At 45.3% G+C, this 17860-nt stretch overlaps 1 protein-coding gene across 4 annotated transcripts in view; it reads right to left on the minus strand.

Annotated features, from left to right (window-relative positions):
- PIEZO1 (piezo type mechanosensitive ion channel component 1 (Er blood group)) overlaps window positions 1-17860 on the minus strand; it is an 859941-nt gene that overhangs the window by 15762 nt on the left and 826319 nt on the right. For all 4 annotated transcript variants that reach the window (XM_078670084.1, XM_078670083.1, XM_078670082.1 and 1 more), the window contains one exon: window positions 10223-10345. In XM_078670084.1, the coding sequence (XP_078526210.1) occupies window positions 10223-10345 (123 nt within the window). The remainder of the gene's footprint in view (window positions 1-10222; window positions 10346-17860) is intronic.

Genomic DNA, 17860 nt, shown 5'->3' on the forward strand with positions numbered 1-17860 from the left:
GCACAGTCGCTTGTGTCTGCTCAGCAGTGGCCTTCTGCAACTAGTGATGGATTCCGTGGTTGTAATGATGGGTTGCAAGGACTGCAAGTTAGAGGAGAAAGAAGGAAATGGTTCTACAACCCACTGAAACACTCTAAGCGGGTGAGTTTTAAGATGGTGAAAAGTTGTAAAATAATTAAACAGCAAATACTGGATTGCACGAAGAAGAATATTTCTGAGAAGGAGAAAGAAGTATGGGCTAAAGATATTTAGTTGTTGCCTGTTGATTACTAGAATTCATCGCAAGAGTTTCCCTGCATTGATTTTTTAGTAAAAATAACGGGAACCAAATTAAGTTGCTGCTTCATTTGTAAACCAAATGAAGCAAAAGGGGCGGCAAGAGGATGACATATAAACAGCAGCGCCCCCATGCCAGCAGCCCAACAAAAAAAAGAAAAGAAAAGTAAAATGATAATAAACCCGGGTTTATTAAAGTTTTATTTTATTTCCCTGCCAAGTCTTTGGGGGAGGGGCCAGGTGGATGACGGCACTGAAGGGAGTGGTTGCACACACTGCTTTCAGTGTGCATGTTGGCTTGGCCGTCCTGAGACGGCAGGCCAAACCCACATGCGCACTGAAGCGGTCTCCAACCCGGTCTGCGTTGCCAAGTTGGAGACAGGCTGCAAGTCTCACTGGGAGCGCAAATGGTGGGTGCTCAGGTCAATCCTGATGGTACTCTCATGCTGCCAGCAGCTTTGCTGCTCTCATGCTGCCAGCAGCATGAGAGCAGTGTCAGGATTGGCCGCAGGGGAGTCTGGAAGCCTGTGCCTGCAGTGGACTGGAGCCACAGAGGAGTGGAAGACCGGCAATGTGGCAGGTATGTTTTAAAAAAAATATTTTCGCTTGTTTGTCCATCGTCCCCGGTCTCCCCTCCGCCCCTCCCACTGCACCCCCACCCATTTGCCCAGACACCGGTTGCTTTCACATATAAACATAAGGAAAGGGGGTCTCAGGAACGGTGGAATAGTAAAGGGTGTTTGTGGGCATCCAAAACATGTAATACCTCTTCATTCAACCTTTTTTGTCCTGTTTTACAGGAAAAGATTTGGGTTGAATGCCATTCCTACTGTGCTCCCCCTGCGTGTGACATGAACTGTTCTATAGATTTGCATAAGTTGGCCTGCAGTACCACGTGGCCATGACAACACGTTGAGTACTAGGTGGAGACGGACTGTCAACCTACCTTTTACCCCAAGCACTGCATTGCCCGAGTGCATTTCCATGACAGAGAATAGCTGATGTACTGGTGACACCTTAGACCGGTCTGAGTATATGCATAGTTTTCAAATCAAGTTCAATAACCTTTCTAATCAGCTGAGCTGTAAAGTCACTGAAAGCTGGGATGAACTTGTCAGTCTGCCCTTCTTCACCAATTCTGCTGCCCATGTGGAATTTCGACACAATCCTTCCTTCCGGACATAAAGCTAATGTTAGTCCTCAATACCCAAACATATGTTGCACTTTATCACATACAGTTGTATATTCCCACTAAATTGTGCTTAAATTGGTGTCCATAAAATTTGCAGATAATGGACGAATACACACCCTTCAACCTACTGAATTAATAAAAAAGAGATTGGGATCTCTCCTTTCATTCTTGGCTCCTTTGAAATAACTCCCCTGCTAAAATGACCTTTAATCCTTAGGTTTATCGATTCCTTATGATGTAGGCCATTTTTGAATAGTGTGAATGTCTTTTCCCTTCTTTTCTCCCACAAAATAACCCTGTAATATATGCTAAGGCAACAATGGGTGAAACTGACAAGGCAAAACCTATGGGAGGGGTTTAACATAGTCCACACCTTTTCTGATCAGCCATGGTCCCGGTATCTCCATTCCACTCTAAAATTTAACCTCCTGTACTGTGCCTAATCATTTTAGGAAACAACATGGAATACAATCTGGTGTGACACATTCCAAGAGGCATAGTTAATCAAACCGAGGTACATAGCTCAAAGGGATGTGAGGGAATCTCAAACCTTCCCACATCCCTTTGAGCTATGTACCTCGGTTTGTTTAACTATGCCTCTTGGAATGTGTCACACCAGATTGTATTCTCTGGGTGCTTAGCCGTGCTACTAGAGCATGTGCATCTTTCGATCCATGAGGGAACCCATATAATATTCTCTGATTGCTTAATCATGCCTTCAGACGTTGGGCTGCTGCTGCTTGGGGTGAACCTCATAAGCAATATGTTACTTATCCTGTAAGGATCTATTCGCAGTTTGTAGTGCTGTAGATTCACATGCTCTGCATACTCCTGGCATATGTGGGACTCAGATGTTTTTTTCAGTCTTTTGAGTATATTAGCTCCTCCCTTGGCCATGCACATGGGGATCAGCTCCATTGCTACATTATTTTTTGCACAGGGGTGAGCGTACAGGCGCAACAGTACGTAGGACATTTTGATGTCCATGGGTGGAAGTGGATAACAATTTTAAATACGTAAATGAAAGAGGTAAGAATCCGTAGCAACCACTGCCTCCCGGGGAGGGGGGTGGGTGCGTGCGTGTGAATTTACAGCACTACACATGGAACAGATGCTTACAGGATAAGTAACATTTTCTGTTCGTAGCATGTGTGGCTGTAGATGAACATGCTCTGCATAGACTGTAAAGCAGTACTCCCTTAAGTGATGGTCAGCCAATGGATGGTGTAGCTAGGACATCCTCTCAGTAGTGTTTAGTAAAGGTGTGTGGATTAGACCATGCAGCTGCCATGCAAATGTCAGCTATAGGGTTGTTATCCAGAAAAGCCTTAGTGACCCTTTCTTCCAGGTACAATGCTATCTGGGCAGGGCAGGCTTCGTTTTAAGATACCAAATTTAGATGCAATTAACTGGCTTTACCAGCCTTTGACAGTGGCTGAGCAGAAAGTCTTGGTCCTGTCAATATAGTACATAAGGGTGCGTTTTATATCACCGGTGTGAAGCACCCTTTCTGCTACTGAGTTTGGTTGAGTGAAAAAGACCAGGAACTCTGTCATTTGGTTGAGGTGGAGGGGGACTATGACCACTGGAAGGAATTTAAGGTTGGTCCTAATGACGACTCTGTCATTATGGACCTGACAGAAATGCTTTTCCAAGGTGAGGGCCTATAGCTAGCTGGCACGTCTTAGGGATGCTATAGCGACAAGGAAGGCAAACTTCCAAGAAAGAAACTGTAAGGAGTGTAGTGGTTCAAGAAGAGGGCCCATAAGCCTGGTAAGAAAGACATTAAGGTTCCAGACCAGGCCAGGAGGAACTCTTGGTGGGATGACCTGTTTGAGCCTCTCTGTGAAAGCCTTGATGACAGGAATCCTAAACAAAGAGATTGTTCCCTGTTCTGCATGTAGGCTGCAATAGTCATTGAGTGAAGGCATTTATGGGCGCCTGTAAGTGAAGGAAATAACAAACAATCCCTGTGACTAAGAAAAAAAAGAATGTGTCCTCATGTAATGCAACTGGTGCTATGTAAAGCGCTCTGATACCCTTTTCGGGTAAAGTTCACACTATATAAAACTCTGTAAAAAAAAAAAAATATATATATATATATCCTGAACTGTAGGTTTGAGAGGGTTGAAGCATTTTGATATGCAATAGTGGGCAAACCTTTCCCACTTGTCAGCGTAACAGGCATGTAGTGGCCCTGCATACTTCTCTGAAAAAGTCCATGAATTCCTGAGGGAGATTGAGGTAACCGAACTCTGGGACCTCAAGAGCCAAACTGCTAGATTGAGCTACCTGGGTTTCCAGTTGCCTTGATCCTGTGTGAGAAGGCTCAGCCTGTTGAGGAGTGTCTTGTGGGTTATAGCAGACATCTCAAGAAGGGTCTAGCACAAGGGTTTGTCTGGCCCATGTGGGAACCAACAAGATGAAAGTAAGGGAGGATTGCCAAAGGTTCTTGGCCACGTACGGAAGAAGTGGGAGGGGAAGAAAAGTGTAAGCAGAGATCCCTGACCAGTTCATTCATAGAGTGTTGCCCATGGATTGAGGGTATGGAAAACTGTAGGCAAAGATTTGGCATTGTGCATTAAGTGAAATGGTCTAGGTAGACCTCTAGGAGGACTCTTGCGTGGAGTTCCCACTCATGGACTTGTTGCTGCATCCTGCTGAGAAGGTCTGCAATGTTATTATCCGCTCCTAAAGGAACTTCGTCAGGGGGTGCACCTGATGATGATTAACCTAATGCCAAATACTCTGCACTAGTGATGATAACTATAGTGAATGTGTGCCGTCTTGCTGTTTTAGGTAATACATGCGGTCATGATGTCCGTTCTTAAGAGGACATAATTGTATCTGTTGACCTGAAGGAAGGTTTGGAGAACAAGCTCAATGGCTAGAAGCTACAGGTGATTGATGTGAATGCCTCGTTGTTGCTGTGACCAAATGCTCTAACATGCTAGATCCCCATCCTAAAAGTGAGATGTCTGTGCTGATGGTCACTCGTGGAATTGGGCCCATAAAGTGCCATCCCTGCAACTGGTTGTTGCTGTTGCACCAATGCAGAGAGCAACAAGTTGTGGCCCGTATCAACAATAAATCTTCCCAATGACCCTCAACTTGTTAGCATTGATCCGATAGCCACTGTTGTAGAGTACATATGTGTAGTCTAGGATGGGGGTTATGACAATGCAAAAAACCATCATCACTAGGAGACGCATCAGTGTTCTGACTGTTTGGTGACAATGGGGCTGAAAAAGAAGCAATAGCTGCTGGAAAGCTTGCATTCTGATTTAGCGTGGGTAGACTGCCCATTATTAACTTGAGGGTAGCCCCCAAGAAGGGCTAATTCTAGATGGGCTGGAGTTGGGATCTGGTGGTATTTATGGTAAATTCCAACCTGTGGTGGACGGAGATGATGGTCTGAGTGTGTACCAGGTACTGCTGCTTGACTGAACTCTTGATCAGCCAATTACCAAGATCTGGGATCCCTCCCCCCACCTCCACCCCCCCCCCACTCCTGCAAAAGAAACCCTTTCCTGAAGGGCACCCATGGCTTTAGCCGTGTCCCTGTCCGACTTTTTTCTAGCATCTCATCAACTTGTGTCCCAAAAAGTTGTTCCACTTCGAAGGGCAAGTTGACGATGAGATGTTGCTGGACTTCAGGGTTGAAGCCAGAGATGCAGTCATGAGTGGTGGCACAAAATGATGGAGGTATTAACTGCTCTAGCTGAAGTGGCAGTGGCATCCAGGGCACAGGGGATAATGGCATTAGAGATGAGCTTTCCCTCTGCCACTATCTCTTCCTCGTTTATCTACACTCTGGAGGGGAGTGCTTACGCAGGTTCGCCAAAGGGCCCCACTGCGCTCTGTTATAACGAGACAGAAGGACAATGGAATTGGAGATATGTCAGTGGGTTGTGACACCTACCGCTACCCTCTTTGCTACAGTGTCAATCTGTTTGTTCTCCTTATACACGGGGATGAGAGGGCATGGGTTAGATGGAGGGGGGAGTCACCGGTGTCTTGATTTGCTGCTCACTCTTGAGGGTGGTGGCAACCACCAGGGATTCCAAGAGGATAAGCCCTCTAATGTACAAGAGGTTGCAGGGAAAAAGTTTATATTTGCTCTCTAATCTGGTAGTGATAATACAAAATTTCACTGGCTCCTTGAACATCTCTGGGGTAGCGCTGTGCATGCCCTTCAACATGGTATGGAATTGGAGCTCCGTCCTGGAGAGTGTCTCTACCAAGAAACTGACATCTTCATGAGTGGTGTGCATGTCTACCTTGTGGTAGGATGCTGCACGTTGGATGACTACGACAGTAGTGTTATCTGGTGGAGGAGCCCATACTAGGACGTGTTCGAGGTCGGAGTCCTTTGAGGCTCTACGTCACAGTCTTCCAAGGGGTCGCTAATGGGTTGTGGGTGGTGAGGGCTGTTGAAGTACTTTATAGGAGAATAAGGACTGCCTATGTCCAAAAGGACTGTAGTGTCCCCCTGATGGGATGTAGGAGAAAGGGTCATGAGTGGTGGAAGTGGAGGGTGGATGGAAGTAGAGGACTGGGTGGGGGTGGAGGGCTGGTGTCCTTGTCAATGATTGCCTTCTTGAGTGAAGGAGCCAAGGGTTTTGAAGAAGGATCTGGAAAAGGAGTGACCTTGAATGTGAGCCTGCCTTTCTTAGACACCTCTGCACCAAGGCTGAAATAAATCTTTACTGTCCACGGTGAATGACAATAGTCTTTTGCCACTTGTCAAGCTTGTGCTGGATTATTTCAAGGATGGGTCTGTCGGAGTCTTCAGAGTTGGCTGTTGAGGCCAGTTTCAGGGCAGGTGGAGTTTTTGGCGCAACACAGCCTTCAGCTTTGAAGTGGGTTCGGGCCCCTCAGCTTCGAGGTGCTTCTCTGGACTCGAAGGCCGATGAGGGTTTTTAAAAATTTTTATTAACGTTTTCAAAAACCTTCATTAAGGAATAAAGACACAGCAGGCATGGTACACCGTGCAGCAGCATTGCACATCACGACAGGGGGTATTACAAACAATTTGGCAGATTACCATGAAATAACAGAACAAAGCATCATAGTGAATCCAGCATGTATAGTCACAGCAAACAGTATCAGAGTCTCAGCCCCCGGAGGAGGAAGCAGACATGAAAAAGCGTACCTAGCAGGGAATCTGAAGTGGCAGGGGCCCAGGTGGAAAGGAGAGATGTGAAGGTCAGTAAACGACCAGCACCGGCAGCCGCCCCGGGGTCGTCGGGGATCGCGGGAGAGGAAGCGTTGCTGGAGTGGGAGCGGGAGACCAATGGAGCCCAGATGTCAACGGGACGGGATCTGGCGAGCATTAAGTCCCAGAACTCAGACAGGAGAGTCTGGAACAGAGAGGCGTCCTCAAGCCAACTTTCTACCTTGGGAGCAGGACGGCACCCCCAACACATGGCCACCCTATGCCTGGCGAGCACCAATAGCATTGAGATGAGACGGCGAAAGGCATCAGGACAGAACTTAAATCCTAGAAGGCACAGGGGGGGGTGGGGGGAGGGGGGGGGGGAATAAGTGTGTACGACAGAGCCAGTAATGGCAGAGATTGGTGGTGCATGCCGCCAGCCAGAACTCGGAAACCCTAGGACAGAGCCACGCCAAGTGGGCAAAATCCGCGGCAGGGGCAGTGCAGCGTAGGCAGTTGTCCTCCAGGACAAGCCCTAGCCGATGGAGCTGCACGAGGTGCGGTAAAGCCTGTGCAAGTACTTGAAGTGGATCAGGCGGAGCCGATAGTTCGGGGACAGCCTTTTGGTTTGATTACAGCAATAGAGCCAGTTGGCCTCAGATATATCCACGCCCAGGTCCACACTCCACGCCTCCCGCACCCGATCAGAAGATATGTGAGCAGACGCAAGAGAGAAAGCATAAAACTTGGTGACTAACTTGTGAGGTGAGGAAGAGGAGTATATGAAGTCCAAAGCTGGGAGGGTAGGCGGGGGCCGGGGAAAGGTAGGGTGCAGTTTCCGGCAAGTGGCTTGCAGCTGGTAAAATAGCAAAGTATCTTGCAGCCCTGGGGAGTCGGGGAGAGAGTAAAAGGAGTTCTCTGGGTATAGATCCGCCACTGTCCTATGGCCTAGGCGCACCGCATGACGGGACATACTGGACGACTGAAGCGCGGGAAAGTCAGGGTGATTAACAATTGGCATGGAATTAGCAGAGAGAAGGGAAAGACCTGAGTGCCGGTGCAGGCACGACCAAACCCAATGCAGCGTCTTAACCGTGTCAACCTCCACCCGGGGACGTACAGCGGGCACGAACAGTGCAGTTGACAGGGGCCAGGAGGAAGCCAAGTCGGTCTCCACCGCGACGTGAGGCTGATAGGGAGTAGGGTGGATCCAAAAGTGTAAGAAACTGGCCTGGGCGCATAAAGCATAGAAACGGAAATCAGGCGCGCCCAACCCGCTGGCAGACATAGGGAGAGTTAGAATATCGTACGCCACCCTGGGTTGTTTACCTGCCCATACTAGCGAGATGATCAGAGAGCGCAGTCTACGGAAAAAGTGTGAGGTGAGGGGGATAGGTATATTCGAGACAAGGTAAAGAAATTTAGGGAGAACCACCATTTTGGCAATAGCAATCCGGCCGGCCAGGGATGGCGGTAGTCGGCTCCACGAGAGGATCTTGGATTTCAACCAGTCCACAGCCCGCCCAATGTTAGCCCTCCACAGCTCATCAAGATCCCTGCTAAGCCAGATGCCCAAATATCGCGTGGGGCCAGAAGCCCACTCAAACGGGAAGTCGAGCGAAAATGGGACAGTGGCATCAGTCAGGGGGAACAGAACGGACTTGCTCCAGTTCACCTATATGCCCAAGAGCCCACCAAAACGTATGACTTCCCTGACTAAAGGGCTTAGGTTGTCCTAAGGATGGCGGACATATAGCGTGACATCATCCGCGTACATGGAGACAAGAAGAGAACGAGACGAAAAACCAATGCCCCTGTGCGTATGGTGCTGCCGTATCCTAGCGGCCAGGGGCTCCATAGCGATGGCAAAGAGGATGGGCGATAAGGGACACCCCTGTCGGGTGCCACGGGCGATGCAGATGGGATCGGAAATCTGGCCATTAATACGGAGGCGCGCTGATGGATTAGTATAAAGAAGTCTAATCTTGCACAGGAAGATGTCGCTAAAACCCATATGCGGTAGGATGTAAAAAAGAAAGGGCCACTCCAGAATATCAAACGCCTTTGTGGCATCGAGAAGGGCGGCAACTGCTGGAAGGGTGGGGTTAATTTGATAAGGCCGATGAGGGTTGAGATCTTGCCTGGATCCCATCTTGGCTCTGACGGCTTGCCTTGATGTCTATCAGAGCCTAAAGACAGCAACGCAGCTTGAGTTGGCAGTGGCTTGTGCTCTGGCTCCATTCCCTTCCTCCATGGGTTAGTGCTTTGCCTTGACACGTGGCCATTTGAATGGCTTGCGAGTTTTTGTGTCAAAAGTACTTACAACCTTTGGTGTCATCTTGGTGAATGGGCCAGTGCTGAGACAACTGCAGAAGCTGCGTTGTCCTATTCAGCATCAAGCAGGTCAGCTTTGCCGAAGATTTTCACCATTTCTTCGAAAGATCACTGCAACTTGACAAGGGCTCAGTGTCTGTCTCTCTGCTGTTGAAGGGTCTTTTTGCACCTGAAATCTAGGCAGGAGGCGCAGCAAGTAATGTCGTGCCCCCATAAGAGACACATATTTGGGACTTCTTGCAGGTCACTCCAAGAACATACTGTGTGCCACTGAAGGCATTTCCTGAAGGGCGTCCGTTCCATCACCCTCTACAACTCTTCATTCTCCAGTCTCAGTATGGTAGGGAAGGGGCCCAGAGGGGTGGGGGGTGCCCCGAGGATCGGGGACCCATCTGCAGTGATGGTGTCTAGATGACAGGATAGGAAAGGATTGGGCTCAGTGAAAGGCAAACGTTGAATGTGTGGAGTCCGGGTGCTGCATATCACCCCACGACGGAGAAAAACAATCTTAACAATGGAGCTGATGCCCATGCGCATTGCCAACTAAAGGAGGGGTCCCGATTCCTCATACCTCAAAAGACTTTTTTTAACAAAAACAAGTAGCAAACATCTAAGTGAAAGACTAGATGGCAGAAGTATGCAGAGCATGTGTATATACAGCCACACATGCTACGAACACTTCTTTCTGATGACTGAACATTTCCATGGGGTGGTGGCCTCTGTCACTCTCTGGTAAACCCAGATCGTTTAATACTTATGAACCACTGGTCAACATCAAGGGAAGCCCCTAATTTATGAAACAAACCACCCTAATGATGATAAGTATCCGCTTCAGTGTGACACCCTTCCACGTAGGTCATACAGTAAAAAATAGCCTTTTGACCATGTAAAAGGGTGCACATTAATCTTTTGCAGACCCGAGGGCACATCACAATATCCAGCGATCCTGAAGTAGACCAGGGGAGAGAAAGTTGTCGGAACTGAGCAACCAGTGACAATCTGTTGCCTTAAAGTCTTGGCTCTAAAAGAGATGGGGACAGGTTCTAAATGATGCCCTGCTCTGCAGGGGCGGTGAATGAAACATTTATAAGATCTTCCACTGTGAGTGGTTGTCTGTGTTCAGGGGGAATGAGATGTTCAAAGGCACTGCTCTCCAGACAGTTCAAATGGACTGCTTCAAATGATGTTCTCAGTATGTGGAGATAACTAGTTGTCTGGTGTACAGATTGTTTTAGAGGATCTGCAAGCAGTGGCAAACTTACACTGGGCTGTCCCTGGTGCCATCAAGAAGCTCTGCTAGCTCTACTCGCACTGGATTCTCTGGCTCCAAGTCAGTGGAATGCTTCTCTGATGTGTGCTCAGTTGTTCCACCTTTCCCCAGATCTCTGTGGAAGAAACAAGAATACATTTAAAAAGCAGACAGGTGCAAGTCATAAGCAACGCAAGTTTTGTCAGCTGTGTGGGAGATATTTGCAGCAAGAGGCAGTGGCACATATACAAGTAATCGAAGAAAATAAGTTACTTACTTGTAACTCGGGTTCGCCAGCATTTTGTATCCTTTGGAGAGTCCCATGCTGGAATCATTCCCCGTTGCCAGGCTGGGAACCCCCTGAAAATTTTATAAACAGCAGCCATCCCCACAGTAATTTTACAAACAGTAGTCATATACACAATTAAACATAAACACACACATTAACATTGTTTAAACAATGCCACCTTTTCTCACTTATCTGCATCATTATATGACCCAAACTTCTTCCAATCAGAAACCACCTCACCCAGCTGACCCCCTGACTTAGGTCTCCAACTGTCAGATTTTCCAAACCACAAAACCTTAGCATAGTAATATGGGAAGCCTCATTATCAGGGGAGGTGGGTGGGCTGCATGTGAATCTGTGAAATATACCAATGCTGGAGAACCGGAGTTACAGGTAGGTAACTTATTTCCTTCTCCAGCATTGGATCATTCATAGATTCACATGCTGGAATACCGACTAACAATGCAGTAACAACGTATACATTTTGCGGAATGCGGGAATGAAGCCTAACATAAGCAAAAAAGTTCCTTAGTATCGCCTGCCCCACTGCAGCCTCCTTTCTCAAATGCATGTCAACACAATAATGCTTTACAAATGCATGCGTCATCTTCTGCGTTGCAGCTTTACATGTATCTTCCAAAGACACTCCAGAATAAAATGCAGCAGTTGCCACCATTGCTCTTGTTGAATGTGCCTTAACTCTTCCCTTTAATGGCCTTTTTAGGAGTTCACGCGTTGTAGTAATACAAGACGTAACTCATCTAGCACTAGTCTGCTTTGAGACTGCCTCTCCTTTACTTTTAAATCCAAAGGCCACAAACAGTTGTGCATCTCGCTTGTTGCCTGTACATAATATTTCAGACATCTCCTAATATCTAATGAATGCAAATTCTTTTCTGCCACCGTCTCTGGATTCTGGAAAAACACTGGCCACTTAATAACTTGCCTCAAATGAAACCCCGTTGGAACTTTCAGAATAAACCTTGGATAGTTATCAATTTCATTGAATCCTTAAAAATCAGAAATGGCTCCTTATAACATAGCGCCTGAATCTTACTAACTCTTCTGGGTGATATTGTATTGTATTGCAATTGGTAAACAGCCTTTTGTTCGCATGCTAAACAACGCATGCCATAACTACACAGTTGTTACAACAACCGTGAAGTTATTTCACATACCGTTACAACGCAAGTCGGAAGCACGACTTGCGTTAGGGGGAAGAAGGTGTTGGATTTAAAATCCAACACCTTCCCTAGTGTCTGCAGAGCCTGTAGTTGGAATAGTAAATTATACTATTTCAACATCCAGCGCCTCCTAAAAGCAAGTCGTTCTTCCGACTTGCGTTGTAACGGTATGCGAAATAACAACGCAGTCGTTGTAACAACCGCGTTGCTATGGCATGCGTTGTAAAGGCATGCGAAAAAAAGGCCTTTATTCATTGTAATTGCATTTATATATCGCTTACTACCCCTGACGTGGCATGCTACTCCGGGACCCAAAGAGGATTAGTGTTGAATTAGTATAGTGAAACATGCAAGTAAATTTTAAGTGGTGGATAGGTTAGCCAGTTATTTGGATTCGGAAGGATAGCAGAAAGATAGAAGAGGAAAAAAAGGTTTGTATTTATATAGCACTTGTTACCCCTGACGGGGTGTTGAAGCACGCTACTCCGGAAACCCATAAAGGATTAGTGGCAAATTACTATGGTGAAATATGAAAGTAATTTGAGTGGTGGATATTAGTCATTTTTTGGAGTGAGAAGGATAGCGGAGGGATAGGAGGGGAAGAAAGGTTTGCATTCATATAGCACCTGTTACCCCTGATGGGTGTTGAAGCGCTTTTCAGGTGAGTAGCACGCTACTCCGGAACCCATAAAGGATTAGTGGTGAATTAGTATAGTGGAATATGGAATTTGAGAAGTGAACATGTTAGTCTGTTATTTTGATTTGTTTTGTTTGAGGTAATAGCATTAGGAGGAGGCTTTTGGATGAGTAAAAAGGGCTTTTGGGGGGAAGAGTCAGAGGGAAGAGTTTAGAAAAGTTTGTTTTGGGGGATCGGTATAGTAAAAGAGGTGTCAGATGATGCAAGGAGGGGTAGAGTAGGAGAGAGTCTAGAAAGGGTTATTTTGGGGATTATAGAAGTGGTATGGGGTTTGGGATAAATGAGAGTGGATGTAGAGGATATATTGATAGATGTATAGGGTAAGAGATAGGGTAGTGCATTGCAAAGAGTAGTAGAAAGAAGTTTGAGAAGAGTCAGGAAGTTTGGCTAGAAGATATATTGAAAGAAGTATAGGCTGAGAAATAGGGTAGTGCATTGGAAATGCTAAATTAAAAGAAAGTGATCAATATATATAGATCCATAAGCACATTGAAAGTATACAGATGCATAAAGGAGGTAAGTATATGTAGATTAAAGATATTGATAGAGGTACAGGATGAAAAATAGGGTAGTGCATTGGATATGCTTTTTCAGGAGAAAAGTAACAGACACATAGATCAAAGTACATGGAAGGTACATAGATGCACAATGGAAGCAAGTACATGTAGACCAAAGAGGATTTTTTTAACAACATAATTAATCAACATGTTTATAAAAAGCAATACACAAAGATATGTGCATTTCCATAGTGAAAATAAACGCCTATATACAGAGGGATATGCTGTAAATTTCTGTTTGTGTACGGTGCTTATGTGAGAAGAGCCAATTCTTGAGTAGTTTTCTGAAGATAAGGTGGTTGTTGGTGGATCTTATGTTGGGGGGGTAAAGAGTTCCATAGTTTGGCTGCTTGAACAGAGAAGGATGTGCCACCCATGTTTTTTTTCTTGTATCTTGGGATTTTGAGGCGAGATGCACCGTTAGAGCGGCGGTTCCTTTGTTGAATGTGTTTGGTGATTTTTTTCCTGATGGAGAGCGGTCCCATTCCATGTATTGCTTTGTGGGTGATACAAAGTAGCTTCAACATGGAACTTCTGGCAACCGGTAACCAATGCAGGGCTTTGAAGGCAGGTGAGATGTGGTCTCATGGTTTGCTATGCAAGAGTAGTCTGGCAGCCGAGTTATGAAACTGTTGTAGTCTTTTCATGAGTGTTAAAGGTGATCCGTGGTAGAGGCTATTGGCATAATCAAGTTTGGCAGAACAAGTGAGATTGTAGCTTGGACCTTGTGTGGAAATCCCAAATGATGGGAAATTTGTTGCAGCATTTTTATAGTGACAAAGCTTGTTTGCTAGCAGAAAAGCTGTCTTCCATGTCAACACAGTATTTAATTACCATTCCAGTGCTTGCTTCTTAACTGGTGGAAATTTTCTTGTGCTTTCATAAATTCTTTTATCTCTCTCTGTGAACACAGATTTCCCTGATTTGGAGCGCTCAGAAATCTTGCAAATGGCAGCTAAATGCACTTTCACTGACACATAAGACAGCCCTGACTCAGCCAGATGCAATAAATAAGATAAAAATTGATGAAGTGCCATACTAATCGGATCCAATTGTTTACCTCGTACCCATAAGACAAAACGTTTCCATTTTACAGTGTATGTCTAAATTGTCGACGGAGCTCTTACCTTCCTGAACATCTCTCTACAATCGTCTTGAAAGCTCAAATGTTGAAATTAAGTCCTGATGAGTCAACCGACTTTCGGTTCTTGTAAAGTAATTGTCCCCTGCTCTTTGTGAGTAATTGATGATTTGCTTTGAGCTGCACTGCTCTTCCACACTAATTTCCCACAAATCCGCAAATCAATGCTGATGTGTAATGCAGGTGTCACCAGAATGACCTTGGAACTCTCTCTCTTTATCTTGCATAACACCCTCACAATCAATGATATTGGCAAAAAGGCATACAAATGTCCTGTCCAATGTATCATAAATGCATTGTCATGTTTGCCTGTGCAAAACCTCCTGCTTTCAAACTTCCTGCATTTGGCAATTCTGATCCGCTGCAACCATGTCTTATACCGGCTTTCTCCATCTCCTGAATTTTAAATTAAATTGTCTGAAATCTATTTCTCATTCGTGTGTATCCACAACCTGTTTTCTTACAAGAGCTCCCTCCTCATTGTCCAAACCTGGTATGTGTTCTATCATCAGCATTACATCCCATGACAGCAGCATTGATCTTGTTCCCCCTTGCTTTTGAATGCAATACATCATTGTTGTATTGTCTGTTCTTACCATCACTACATTCAGAAAAGCTTTCAGCACCACCCTTACTACTCGCATCTCTAAAACATTTATGCACAACCGGTGCTCCTCTTCATTCCATAGACCGCTCACATGGATCTCAAAAATATGAGCTTCCCATCATGGCAGCATCCGTAGTCAGGTACATCTGCGGTGTTACTGCTAGCAGCACCTGACCTCTGAAAACATGCTCCTTGTTTACCCACCACTAAAAAGCTTTCCTCATATGCAGCGTTACATGGAGTATGTCGTCCCATTCTCCATTTACCTTTTGGTAGCGCCTGGCTAACTGCTCCTGACAAGCCTCATAAGAAGCCATCAGTAGAATGCATTACAAGTTGAACCCAAGAACTGACTTGATCTTCCTTACAGCCACTCTTTCTTGCACCATTATCACAGAGACGTGCTTCATCAACTTCATGAGTCTTTCCTGTGAGGCGTACATCATCTATTCTGTTGTAACTATTTTTGCACCCAGAAATATAAAATCCCAGCACAGTTATAGGTGAGACTTCTTCTGTTGATAGCTATATCCAAGTTTAACAGCACTTGCTCTTTAAAACTGGTGATTTCCTTTGTCTTCTGCAGGATTCTTGCACTTATCAACCACTTGCCCACGAGATCCATGAGATCCAAAATTGGATGCCACTGTTCATATTTCTTTAAAATTAAAAAGAATCTAGAATAAAATACTTTGAATTTCTCTTCCAATGGTAATCTTTTGATTGCTGCTTTCTCCATCAGTTTCTGCATTACATCTTTCAACTCCTTCAAATGTCTGCACATTTCTTTTATCGGTTGAACAGATGGAGGCTCCTTCAGAAACTCAAAGCATGTCCATGCTTTACAATTTCCAAACCCCATCTGTCCAACGTCACTTGCTGCCAAGCTTCCAAGTAATAATGCATTCTTCTTCCCATAGGCAGCCATACAGGAGTGGCAATCTCTACCACCGAAGTCATGTTCTCCCTCCTTTTCCCGCAAACTTTGGGGGCCAACTTCCTCCGCGTACCCTTGTCTGATTCGGTCTGTATGCTTGTCCTCTCTGTTGTCTTTACTGTCGCACTTGCTGGACATAAGCATCATATTGACCAAACAACCCATACTGCCTGTAGGGTCGCGGTCGAAAAAAATGTGCCTTGCTGTCCTTGTTTCTGAAACTGCCTTCTAAAACCTCTGTAAGGCTGCTTGTTTTGCAACATCCTTAGAGAATGAGCCGTCTATTTATCTGTCTTTATTGCCTGCAAAGCTTCATCCACCTTCAACCAGCCATACCTCCTCATACCCGTCACATTTTCAATTTGCCTAAATATGAATGTAGAAGCATCCATCGCAGAATCAATAAGAGAAGGTGTTTGATCTCTATCTCTTAATACAGCCGAAGCCCTTTCTCTGTCTTCCTCCGGCAACTACTCTAAAAATTATGCCATATTGCTCCGAAGTTGCCTGTCCAATTTTGCACTATTTCAGATGCATTTGCAATCTTTACTGCATCAGATGCCAACAGATTAACTCTTATTCTAATAGAGTCTTATTTCCTTCCCTCCTTATCTATTGGTGCTGTGCATGCTGATGAAGAATTTCTATCTAGACCTTCTTTGTGCTGAAGCCGAGATTACTGAATCAGTGCATACTGGATTCAAAATGCATCCTGCAGAATCCTCAGGGCTAGCATCCTTCTGAACAATAAACAGGTCCCATTCTGAATCCTCATTAAGAGATCCTGACAAACTCTCCACATCAGCAGCAGCAATATCAACATCTGCATCTGGAGAATTTGCTTAAACTTCCTCTACACTCTGCTCCACAGATACATTCTCACCTGCCTCCACTCCCCTTGCTGAACCTCTATCATCATCACTGCCCTGTGCCATAGATTGCACTGGCCCACACTGTGGCAGTTGCTGCGTTTTAACCAACTCTGTTTGAAGATCATCCTTCAGCAGTCTTCTGTAGATTTCAGCAATCATATCCTACATAGAAGTCAACAGCTGCATAGACATGTGCAGCATCCCTTCGGAAGAATGTGCTTTCCATCCTCCTTTTGACTCTTGCCTCTCATAACTATTGTGTTCCATCAGCTCCTCCTCCTTGTCTTCTTCATCATCAACCATGTACAGAATATTCAATTCCCCCAGATGAGTTGCCTTTCTTACCTCCACTGAGGCTTCTCCTTCACTGAAGAATGCCTCCATCTGAGCCAGATCTGGTTCAGTATCCTCATGACACCTCTGTAGATGACTTTGCTCTTCTGGTGAAAGCCCCTGCAGTAAATGCTGTGGTGGTTTTAATGGTACTGGGAACACCATCAACGACGGAATTAAAGTTCTTCCGTTTTGTGAAACTCTTCATGAACACCCTGCCCCATCAATCCATTACTTGACAAGGGCGTCAGCATTATCTGCTTCCTTTTCGCTGATAGAAACACAGTCGTTGACGACAATTCCCTCGCCAATGAGAAATCCTTTGCAGACACCATCTTACTCATCGAGAGCAACCCCTTTATCCAACAACAAATCCTTTGACAGCTTTTCAACAGTTGACAGAAATTTCCTCGTCAACAACAAATACCCCATCAACGACTTGGTTGATGGGGACTACTCCTGTGCCTTCTGCACTAACAGTCTTATCATAGAAGTTGATGGCTCGGTAGACTGTGACCTTGCCTTTGCTTGTCTCTCTCATCAATGGTAATTCCTCAGTCAGTGACTTGTAGCCTCCTTTCCTCTTTATCGTTGACAACCTCTGCCCGAGTCTGCAGTTACCTTAGACTTCCTAGATGGAACCTTAACCTTTGCCTCATCTTTTTCTCTTAATTTTGGCTTCTTCTGCACATTATGCCTTTTGTGTTCCTTCATACTAGAGTGCACCAGAGGGTCCTTTCTCCGATCGTTTAGTTTCCAACTCTTTCTCCAAAATAGCAAGCGCCATGTGCCCTTTCCCTATCTTTCAGGGTCTCGGCTGAAAATGTTTGGCAAATCTTACATTCTGCTGGCTTGTGATCAAGATGTAAATAATACAGACACTTCTTATGCTGATCTTTCACATAAGTCTTATTTTTGCCCACAAGCTTTAAACAAAGACTTATTTGTGGTAGCCTCTGTCTCAGCCATTGCGATCAATATTATTTTTCTCTCCCAATAGTAAAATCTTAAACAGTGTGTGGTAGATAATCTGA

Source organism: Lissotriton helveticus, chromosome 12, assembly GCF_964261635.1.
Source record: "Lissotriton helveticus chromosome 12, aLisHel1.1, whole genome shotgun sequence".
NCBI lineage: Eukaryota > Metazoa > Chordata > Amphibia > Caudata > Salamandridae > Lissotriton > Lissotriton helveticus.